This window comes from Cajanus cajan, chromosome 6 (assembly GCF_000230855.2).
Source record: "Cajanus cajan strain Asha chromosome 6, NIPB_CcT2T_4, whole genome shotgun sequence".
NCBI lineage: Eukaryota > Viridiplantae > Streptophyta > Magnoliopsida > Fabales > Fabaceae > Cajanus > Cajanus cajan.
In genome coordinates this window covers 41,822,171-41,834,409 of record NC_138522.1, presented here as the reverse complement: position 1 = coordinate 41,834,409, position 12,239 = coordinate 41,822,171, and the positions used below count along the sequence as shown (strand labels likewise).

The following is a 12,239-nucleotide window of genomic DNA, read 5'->3' as shown; positions in this document are numbered from 1 at the left end:
CAACGCTCAATCGTGGCTACAACACTAGATCTCTGCCTGTCCATTTTCCCCCATTGTTGCACCGCTCAACCATGGCTACAATGCTAGATCTTTGTCATCCCATTTTCCCCCACCACGCAGCGTTCAACCACGGTTGTAGTGATGAAGAAATTTTCTGCACTTTCATGACTTTTCCCTTTATTTCTCACCTACTCTCAACAATTTATCTCCCTAAACACCATTTACGACTCGTTTTCACTACTAGATTCATACATACAACTTTAAAATGTCATAAAGCATCACATGCATCCATCAAAACACCAAGATCACTCATTTTTACCCAACTCATTCAAGAACACACACAATCCCAAATGACATGCAACCTACTCAACTCAACCAACTCAGCCAAAAATCATATCTTTGATGATGATCCAACCACATGCAACTCAAAATATAACAATGATTCGAATTCTATTTTCCCTTACCTTTTCAGAGAACCAAAATCTGCCAAGAGGAAAAAGAGAAGAGGAAGAAGCTCTACTTGTTTCGTATGATTCTGAAGACAAGCCATAACCAACAAATCAAACATTTACTACTCTAGCTAACCCAATTTTGAGTTGATCCCAAGAAGAGAAGAGAAAAAGAAAGAAGGAATAACTACTCCAAGCTTCCTAGCCTCGTACTTAGCTCTGAATGAAAGAAAAAGAAAGGGGAAATTCTCTCACTCTCCAAAACAACTCTATCTATGAATAGAGTGTTACAAACAATATCCTTCCACTGATTTTCTATCATCACAGTTTATTGCCCAATGATAAGAGAAACCAGTAATGTCCAAGTCAACAGACGTTTTAATTTGAATTGAGAAAGCTTTGGTCTCTTGCATGTATCTGAGAATCCTTTTTACCCTTTAGAAATGAAGGAAAGTTGGTGAGCACATATATTGACTCAATTTATTGACCAAGTTATGTCGAGTCTAGTATTTTTCAAGTATTGGAGAGTTCCAATTGCTTGCAAAATAAGGTGGAGTTCCTTATTGGTGCTCCACTTGCTTTCCAGTCACCACTGGAGTCATGCTTGAAGAAGCATTTTTCATATTGAACTTCTTTAAGTGGTCATTTATGTACTTGCCTTGGTTAAGGTACACACCACTAGAGTCTGCTAACTTCTATACCAAGGAGGTAGTGAAGTCTTCCAAGATCATTCAATGCAAAAACTTTTAAATTCTTGATGAAAGCTTGTAACAAATTAGAATTACTTTCTGTTACAATGATGTCATCAACATATATTAGAGGAAGAGTTATGTGATTATTTCCTATGAGAAAGAATAAAGTTGTGACTCTTGGTGTTCTTGAACCCCTCGTTCAAGCAGGGCATTTTTACTTATTTCAAACAATGTTCTTGGAGTCTATTCAATTTTCAAACCATAAATTGCCTTTGGCAATCTACAAATATTTTGAGGTTTTATTTTGATATTCAAAGCCCCTAAGTTGTTGCATAAAGACAATTTCTTTGAGATGACAATTCAAAGAAGGCATTGTTGATATCCATCGGTCTCACTTCCCATTTAAAATAAACAACTAACGTCAATATGATTTCGATCACTGTGATTGCTTTGATCACAAAGCTGAAAGTATCCTCATAATCTAGGTCTATTGTTGAAATCACTTACCAACTAATCTAGCTTTCCATTGTCCTATCTGTCATGTACTTCACATTCTTTTAACCATCATAGGTTACTAAAGTCCATGTTCTGTTACATATTAGTGCTCTAAATTCAAATTCCTTGTTTTTTCTTTAGAATGGTTTTTGCAAGGCTTTTGTTACACTTTCAGGCTTTTTTTCTTCAAGTTGTCTCCTAATTGTTCCTACATAAGGTTGTTTGGGCTTAAAAATCTCACTTTTCCTTCTAATCTATGCTGTTAAAAGAAAACAGAGAAGAAGAAAAGAGGACTCATGTGTAATATTTGTTTTTCATTTCTCAACAAATTTAGATACAGAGTACAAGTATTTATATATTTCTGTTACACTCTAACTAACTCTAATATATGCATATTCCATGTGTTTGCAAGTTTAAAAGAAGTAAAGTCATCATCTGTATTAGCAATGTTTGTGAGTGAGTTGAGTGTTGGTTTCGTCATTTTGGTTCTATTCTCTTGCTGCAAAAGTTAATTGAAGGTTGCTCATTCTTTTGAGAGGTTCTATTAGATAAACCTAGCTGGATTTTGCAACTTTTTAATGAATTTATGTTGCTACAGTGATCGTTGCCATCACCTTGCATTGTTTTTCCTGTAATTGCTCCTTGAGTTTTTGCTAGTTAATTTTTTTTCTTCTTCAAGATCTCTTACAGAAATAAAAGATGTAAAATAAGGTAGGAATCTAAGTTGAAATTTTAACCAGCTGTTTTAAGAAAACCTTTATGGAAAGGAAAAATGTTTTTCATGTAACCCTACATGTCTAGATATAAAGACCTAGTCTGTGAAACACTTACACTAGTAGCCTTTGTGAGAGCTACGATTTAAAAGAATTTAGATAAATTCGATTGAGGCAAACTTATGCACCAAATGTGAAACGACGAAATGCTTGTAATATATATTAGACCAGTACCTTACAGCTAGAGATATTCATATATGGTCATAAAAGTGTTTATTATGATAGTTTTTCTTCATATACACACAACTCTCTATCTGTAGGAGGGGAAAACCAATAATGTTGAACCAATATTTCTTACAAACAACAGTACCTAAAGTGATATTTAGTTCATGGAAGATTTTCTTGGTCTTTGACAAAGCGGTACTGAAACTAGTGTTTACCCTATATGATGTGCATTGACTCCAAAGGAATTCCTAAAGTCTCGGGCAAGAAAAAAACAAAGATTGTCATGACCACAATCCAACCCGCATAGAACAAGAAAGGCACCAAACTCAAAGTGGCATAGCATTCAAGAATGTTTGGGATAATATAAATATGGTTATGAACTGCATTGCAACAGCTATGCTTTGTCCAGTGGTAGCACCAATACTACAATTGCATTTGCCTTCGATACATCCTTTGTACCACTAACACCGATCACCACTGCTAGCACAACAGACACCGCAATCTTCCCATCAGTGGTCACTAAAATTGTGAATATTAGTATAACAATCCTGTGCCAAATAATCCCAATAAATAAGCTGTATATAAACATCAAACACATACTAGTATTATAGTTTATAGAAGTCATTGGATAAATGTATGTTTGTCATAACTAAGTTTTATAATAAATAAATATTTTAAAATTTTTAATATTGAAGTTGTTTCGAATTTATGGTAAATAATTTATATTTTGATATAAGATTATTTTTATTTAATTGATAATACTTTTAAAAATATTAAATCTTAGTTTATAAATAAAAATGATTTTTTAAAGAGATAGTATCTAAAAAAATAAATATAAGAATAAAAATAAAAGGAAAGTAATTCATGATAATTGAAAAAAGGTTTAAATATCTTTTTGGTTTTTGAAATATACTTTTTTTTTTCTTTTGGTCTCTAAAGTTTTTATGCTTAACTTTGGTCCTTAAAAAATATCTTTTTTTAGTTCATGTTGTGACTTTTTTCACCGTTTTGGTTGACATGTCAAATATCAAGTAGTAATTAAATTCATTTGAAATGATGTTCAAATATTTGACACATCATCCAAAATTGAAAAAAAAATTATGACAGAAAATAAAATAAAAAAAATATTTTACAGGACCAAAAGTTTAGCAAAACCTTTTTAGGGACAAAGATAAAAAAACAAATATATTATAAAGATCAAAAAGATATTTAAGTCATTAAAAAAAATTCAATAAAAAATTAAGAAGTATATTTAAAAATAAAAATAAATTTCAATCCTCATTTTGGTTATATTCGAACTCTTGATGCAGAAGATGATTATTTTATAATTGAAGGCTTGCTCATTATTTTGAGAAGTTTTATTAGATAATCCTAGCAGGACCGATGTTGCAAAGTCATCTTGTGTTTCCTGTGATTTCTCCTTGAGTTGTTGCAGGTTATTTCTTTTCAATTTCTGTTATACAAAAATAAAACGGGTCAAAAATAAGGTAGCTTAGGGAGTCTAAGTTGAAATTTCAACCAACCTCTGCTAAGAAAACCTTCACGGAAAGGAAAATGTTTTTCATGTAAGTATTTAAAACTATATATGTCTACATATAAAGATCTAGTTTGTAGAACTCATTCACTTGTATCCTTTGTGGGAGTTACTATAATCAAGAAATATGTATTTTGTTGTATATATGAAATTGTTTTCTTTAATAAGCATGTTAATTGTTAATTGTTATATTAGTTAATAAAGAGATTCGAATTCATACCTCTTTATTACTTTAACTCTAATAGTATGTTTGGATGAAGAATTTTACAAATTTTAAGAATTTTAAGTTCTTGATATTTAATTTATTTTAATTTTAATTTCTACCATTCTTAAAATATTTTATTTAGATTAGTCAATTCAAATTTCTTAAATTTTAAATTGTTAAGTTGGATATGATAATTTGATTACATCATGATAAAATTGATTTTAAAAATATATTTATATGTTGAGTTTCTTAAATTAAATTTTACAAAAATAAATATTAGCTAATTTTTAAATATTTAATAATTTTAAAAATTAATATTAGATAATATTTAATAATTTTAAAAATATTTTTTGAATATTCAATAATTAGAAACATGAAGAGATAAGAGATAAGATAAAATATATAAGTGAAACAAAAAAAATATGAAGAATTTCAAATTCTTATTTTTTTTTGGAGAATTTAAAATTCTACTATTTTAAATTTTTTTACAAATGCTTGAATTTCAAATTTTTTGTAAATTCTCCATCCAAATAAAGTATTTCACCTCAGAATTTAAAAATTTTCAAACAAATGAATTACTCCATTTAAATTTTCCATCCAAAAACACTATATCTAAACACACTATAAGATCCTCCACCAAATCACTTAAACTACCTTATAACTCCTTGTTGTATGAAATTGTAGTTTGTGTTTGTTGTAATGTTTAAAGTATGGGTAATAGGTACAACTAAAATGATTTAAGGTTATATAATTGAATTTGGATCCTCTCATACAATTTTCTCTCTCCAGCCTCTCTCTTGTAACATTAATAGCCATTGGATATATCTAATAGCTCAAATTTAATCTTATAATTAATATAACTTCTTAAATGATTAAATTTGAGTCATTAAATATATCTAATAGCTATTAATGTTGCAAGAGAGGATCCAAATTATATATAATTTGGCTCTATTTGACTTAAAAGTGGGTAGGGATTTTGGTTGTCAATAACTAATGAAAACATCATATTAATACAGAATTATGTAGTGGAAAAGGCTTCCCACCAAAAATACAAGGACATCTTGACCTGAGCAAGAAGTGTTTAGTACTAATTCAACCATATGCCTATGTTTCCTCTCTTAAATCTACCATTTTGATTTTTTTTATCCGTACCACTTTGAGTATACATATATGAATAGGAAATTCTAATTTGGATTTTCATGTGCTATTTTTTGGATTGATCTATATTAATTCACATCTCGTTATAGCTGCAAGAATACACTCCTGTTTGTGATTGTGGTCCATCATTTGAATGCAAAATAGGTTTTGACTTTTAATGATTTAAAAAAAATAAATAACATTTTAGAATTGTTGCTGATATATTTTAGAAGGGGAGTAGACCTTCCGGCATAAAAGCTATTTTTTTTTGGATATGGATAGGAAATGCATATAAGGATAAGAAATTCTAATTTGGATTTTCTTGTGCTATTTTTTGGATTGATCTATATTAATTCACACCTCGTTATAGCTGCAAGAATACACTACTCTTTGTTGTGGTCCATCAATGCGCAAAATAGGTTTGACTTTTAATGATTTTAAAAAAATAATAACATCTTAGAATTATTGCTGTCTTGCTGATATATATTTTAGAATTGGAGTAGACCTTCCGGCATAAAAGCTTTAACTCCTCAATCAGATCGATGATACTATACATGTATACAACATGTTAATGAATTTAGATAAATTTGACTGACGCAAACTTATGCACCACATGTGAAACGATGAAAGCTTGTAATCCTATAATGGATCAGTGCCATACATGTACAGATGGTTATAATTAACTAGATAAACTTATATATGGTCATAAAAGTGTTTATTATGATATAGTTTTTCTTCATATACACAAAACCCTTTATCTGTAGAGGGAAAAGCCAATAATTTTCAACCATTGATTACAAACAACAGTACCTAGAGTGATATTTATTTCATGGATGATTTTCTTCGTGAACTTCTTTGACAAAGCGGCGCCAAAACCAGTGTTTACCCCATATGGTCTGCATTGACTCCAAGGGGATTCCTTTAGTCTCGGGCAAGAAAAATATAACAAAGATAGTCATGATCACAATCCAACCCGCATAGAACAAGAAGGCAGCGAACTTAAAGTGGCATAGCATTGACAAGAATGTTTGGGACAATATAAATATGGTTATGAACTGCACAGCAACAGCTATGCTTTGTCCAGTGGTTCTGATCTTTAAGGGGAAAATTTCACTCGGAATTAGCCAGGTGAGAGGGCCCCACGACCAACCAAAACCTCCCGAGTAGAAACAGAGAAGCACCAACACCAGAATTGCATTTCCCTTGGATACATCCTTTGTACCATGAACACCGGTCACCACTGCTAGCTCAGTAGACACCGCAATCTTCCCACCGGTGGTCACAAAAATTATGAATATTAGTATATCACCCAATAAACAAGTTATATATAAACATTAAACACATAACTAGTATATTTTAGTATACACAATATACAAGATATTTTGATATAAAGTTACTTTTATTTGATTAATGAAAGAATCAAAGTTAAGTATAATTTCTTAAATACAGGCCGGAAATATTTGTTATTTTTTAATCAAAGTTAAAATAGTATATGTAAATACATACTAATAAAATATACATTATATACAAGTGGATAATTAATATTAATATAAAACTTCAACTTTAATTGAAAATAATACTAATTATAATTAAGAAACTATATCTAACTTTTATCTTAATAAAAATATAATATAAAAAAATTTGTTACCTGGCAAACAAACATGACAAGGCCACCAGATATGAACAAGAATTTTCGACCAAAGCGATCAACAATAGCCGTGGAGATTAAGAGAGAAATAAGGTTGACTACTCCGAGTATAATGGTAGAAAGTAAAGCGGCATCGTGTCCAAAACCCACTGATTGAAAGAGGTTAGGAGAATAAAATGCAACGATGTTAATCCCCGTGAGCTGTTGAAAAAAGGGGATAAGAATCGCCATGACCAAATGGGGTCGATAGCGCCTCTCAAATATGGTCTTGAAGGGCTCCTCCTGCATAGATTTTGCAACTTGTGACATCCTAATGAGTTCTTCCAATTCGGGTTCAACGTCGATGGAGGATCCTCTGGCTTTGACCAAGGCCTTTCTGGCTTGGTCTATTTTGCCACGTTCAACCAAGCTGCTGGGAGTGTCAGTTACAAGGAAGGCACCACCTGTCATAACGGCTGCGGGGACCACGGCGAGGCCAAGAGAGACTCGCCACCCCCATGTATGATCCTTTGTTCCGAAGTTTATGCAGCCTGCGGCAAGCACTCCAACTGATATGAAAAATTGGAACCCTGTGTTGAAAGCTCCTCGCCATTTCGGTGGTGCGATTTCAGAAAGGTACAGTGGCGCAGCCTTTGAGAAAATATCATGTGCTTAATAATTTCACAGATTATAATTGAATTTCACTGAGACAAACATGACAATATTAATATTAATAGTGTGATAGAACGTGTTCACGATTTTTTTTTTTCTTTCTAATTTCGACTTTCTTGGCCTGATGACGAGTAATATATACTTTTGAGCATTTCTTTTACGCTTTAATGATGTGATAGAAGGTTGGACCCAGTCCGTTGATTCTTTTATTATTGGAAAATGATTTGTCAACCCTAAATTCAATGATACCTAAAGTTATAATTAAAGAGAAAGAAGGAAGAAAATTGGAGGTATGATTTGATGTGGTGAAAAGAAAAAGATAGGATAAAATATTAGTAGATATTAATAAAGTATTTAAAATAATTAGGTGTACGCATATTACTACTTTTTTTTTTAAGAAATTGGTTGTTATAAATTGGAGGATAAGACTACTTAAATTACTATGTAGTTCGACTACTTGGGTGATTGCCGCAGTTCTATTCTATATGTGGGATATAATAAAATGGAAAAATAATGGCCTACTTGTTGGAATTCAAAGTAAGACACTGAACGCAATTCTCTTTGCTTGTTTGGTTGGGTATGAATACGAACAGAGAAATTGCATTTTAGGGACCATTTTCTAGTATTATAACTAGGGTAGAAGATGATAAAATAAATTTAAAAAAAAAAAAAACTGAGATAAGTTAAGTGATGGAGAGAAACAAAATAAAAATTGAATTATAAAAAAATGTGTAAGAATAATAAAAGCACTAGCAGTATGAATCCTAGTGACTTTCCTAGAATCGTAGTGGGATATCTTTTGCCCCATTCTTATGGCGGGACTCATGGGACCATGTAGGGTTTATTAACAAGTGTATGAGATATGTATGCGTTGACTCACTTGATTAGTGAAACCGACGCCAAGGCCGAGCATGATACGGCCCAAAATGAGCATAGAGATATTTTCAGCACCTCCGTTAAGTCCACCACCGATAAGAAAGATGGTACCACCCAAAATGATGGTGTTTCTCCGACCCATGGCACTTGTGACTTTACTAGCTACAAGAGATGACACTAACCCAGCTAGGTATAGAGAAGACGTGAATAATGTCAATATCTGACTGTCATACACACAGTACATGTTTACTTCTGCACTAGCAGCCTTTCTCAGTATATCAGGGAAGAATTTCTTCAGAAATGGTACCATTGTTGTCACACCTCCTGAAATTTTTTCACATTTTCATTCAAAAGAAATGAAAGGATCAGCTTTATACATCCAATTTAATTAATTAGAACCTTCAATACCACATATATATTTATGCAAATACTTGTTTTCTGAAAATAGTGAATTGCAATTAAAATTAAACGGTTGTTAATCTAGACTGTGGTTTCTAGGCACATATTTACAAATTAAGGTCATTGCAATACTTTTCAAATGCAAACCATGTGCAAACCACAGAAGATGGATGTTTGACTTCATGTGCAAATTAAAATTAGGTTTGTCTTTTGCAAGTATAATAGATTGGCGTGTCACAAATAAGCCATGGTTCAATTATTCTGATCATTTGATTAAACACCAGAGATTCATGCTTGAAAATGCAGTTTTTCTTCCCTTGTGGAAACAATACATTCCTTTGGGGCAAAGACTAGTCTTCAGTAACAAAATAAGCAAAAAAACTCGTAAAACATATATTTATACAGTTATACTGTATTTCTTAAAGTTAGCTACGATTACTTATAAATTTTACTTGATTTAAAAACAAGTTTAACGACTATGTAAGCTGCGTCAGTTTACACTCTTAACAAATTAAAAATTAGTTTAACGTGACTTTTGAGGTGTTAGAATCAACAATCTTATATGTATGGTATGTATTATTTATGATCACTTATTATAATTATTACAAGTAGTTATTTATCTTTGGATGAAGGTATAAAATAAAATTAAACCACATGTGCATATAGTATTTTTTTTTTTCTTCTCAAAAATTACATTTACACCTCTTATTTCATGTATTATTTTTATTGATCAATTAACACTTTTTTTTTTTATAGTAAAGATATGTTACTTTTATATCAATACACATAACACAATACCCTTAAAAATAATAAAAACAAGTAACATTATAATGTAACTAATTTTATAGAAAGCCCATGTATGACTCTTCATAACTAAACTGTATGGATAATGTTATTTATCTCGTAATTTTGTTAGTATATATTTTTCTACTTGATTTGCATGAACCATGTGTAAAACGAATTTATCAAACTAATATCAGCCTTCATAAAAGCAAATATATATCATGCTCTAATAAGAGGAAAAGATTTGAAAGAAAAGAAATTAAATAACCTGAAATACCGAGGTCATATCCAAAAATGAGTCCACTGGAAGCAACAACGATGCAAGTGATGATAACTGAGAGTGTTATTTTTCCAGCGAAGTCATTGTTTGGTGAATCCACTGCGAACCCTCCACCGGCCATTTTGGACCTCTTTCTATATCTCTGCTCGTCTCGTCAGGTTCTAAGCAGCAGTTATGCTATTTGTATTACTCAGTCTAACTGTGCAATGGCACGCATAATAATAAGAGAGATGCAATTAATTTATAGGCAAAGGGTTTTATGTGGACGCTGGATTTTGCAAGTGAAGAAACAGCGCTGGATTTTTTTTATCAATAAAAAATTTTCATCATATATGCTGACTTTCATGTTACACGCCAACGTTCATGAATTTTATTTTGCCATTTGCTCACTTGTATGATACATTCTTTTAGCTTAGTTTGACTATGTACATAAGTAACACTAGGCAGAGCCAGTGATTAGAAGCCAATTCAGGTTTGTGCATGCGTGGCTAACAATTCAAATTAATAATTGTCGGTCAACTCAGTACCGTACAAATTGTGTTATTCAAATTAATAATTATAATAAAAATATTTGTGGTCGAATGCAAATTAATATTAATATTAGTATTTTAACATGTGAAATAAATATGATATATTTTTATTTTGTATAATTGAAATTTATAATTAAATTATTATTTATCAGATGTATGATAAGTAACTTGTATTAATACGAAAACTATATTTAGCTATTACTAATTAATTGAAAAAATATTAAAATTTAATCTAAAAATAAAAATTATAAATTATAAAGAGATGAAAGATTTAGAAAACTACTTTTTCGTTGCAAAAGAAAAAATACAACCCAAAAAAACTTCTGTGGGAGAATAATCTTTAAATTCTCTCTTCGATCAGGTTATTATAATTTATATAGAGTAAAATAAATTTTTAAAAATATATTTTTACATTTTGTACAAGTTAATTCTACAACAGAAAAATATGCTTTATCATTGTCAAATATTTTTGTACACAATGATAGATTTACAACAAAATTATACTATATACAACCGGTATCCTTACTCTGTTGATATAATTAATTGTGGAAGGATCAAAGTTGAGGGTCAACTATCAATTGAGACATTAAAATATTATGTTTACTTGGTCACGTACAATGATTTTTCTAACGAGGAGCTGCAATTTGCTGGTATAGCTAATTATAAGCAGTCACCAAATGTTATCTTCCAAAGCCAGAGGTACAAAATAGGCTTACGTACGATAGTTATGTGAAGGGAAAAACGATATAATATTATAAACATCGTTAGTATTACTAATTAATTAAAATTGATATTTTATGTTAATTGTCACCGCTAATTTAGTTTTCAAGATAAAGACACAAACGATAGAATATTATAAACATCTTTACTATTACTAATTAATTAAAATTGATATTTTATGTTAATTGTCACTGCTAATTTAGTTTTCAAGATAAAGACACAGCAGCTATTATGCAAGGTGTGATGTAATGTAGATTTTGATTTGGAAATAATGCTAATTAACCATTTATACAGTTAATAATTTAAGTTTTACATCAAATTTCAAAGATAGAATTAATTAAAATCTCTTAATATATAAATTGAATTTATAAATTTTAAAATATTTAAAATTTATATAATATTTTATTATATAAATTTAAATTAATATATAAAATATTTTAATGGTTATTAGTCAATTTAAATTAATAAAAAATTATCAAATAGTTTTTAAATTTATAAAAATTTATAGACTTAATCTATATATATATATATATATAAATTTTCAATTTAGCGATTATTGGATTCTTAAAATTTGGTAAGAAATATAAGTTATTAAATAAAATAAATTTATTAAAATTTATTTTTGAAGTAAGTGAATCTCTTTTTATTTATATAATATAATATTTAAATTTTGTGATCTTAATGTCTTATAACACATATTGATCTTACTCCATGCATGTACGTGTTCGTAATTTTACAAAGGTAAAGAAAAATGAAAAAAATAAATAAAATATTTAGTTTGACAAAATAATCGAATTCATATTTGTTACACTTCCGTATTTTAGTTAAAATTAGGTGTAATTTGTTAACTTACTTTAATATTTAAAAAATAATTAAATGTAAGTTAACAAATGTTTGAAAAG

At 29.9% G+C, this 12,239-nt stretch overlaps 1 protein-coding gene across 1 annotated transcript; it reads right to left on the bottom strand.

Moving 5' to 3' along the window:
* Positions 1–6,066: 6,066 nt before the first annotated feature.
* Positions 6,067–10,321, bottom strand: LOC109798467 (sugar transport protein 5). The gene is made up of 4 exons (XM_020358814.3): positions 10,076–10,321; positions 8,630–8,949; positions 7,099–7,728; positions 6,067–6,715 (listed from the first exon to the last, which is right to left on the bottom strand). The coding sequence occupies exons 1-4, from the start codon at positions 10,206–10,208 to the stop codon at positions 6,278–6,280; spliced, it is 1,521 nt and encodes a 506-aa protein (XP_020214403.1). The 5' UTR covers positions 10,209–10,321; the 3' UTR covers positions 6,067–6,277.
* Positions 10,322–12,239: the final 1,918 nt, after the last annotated feature.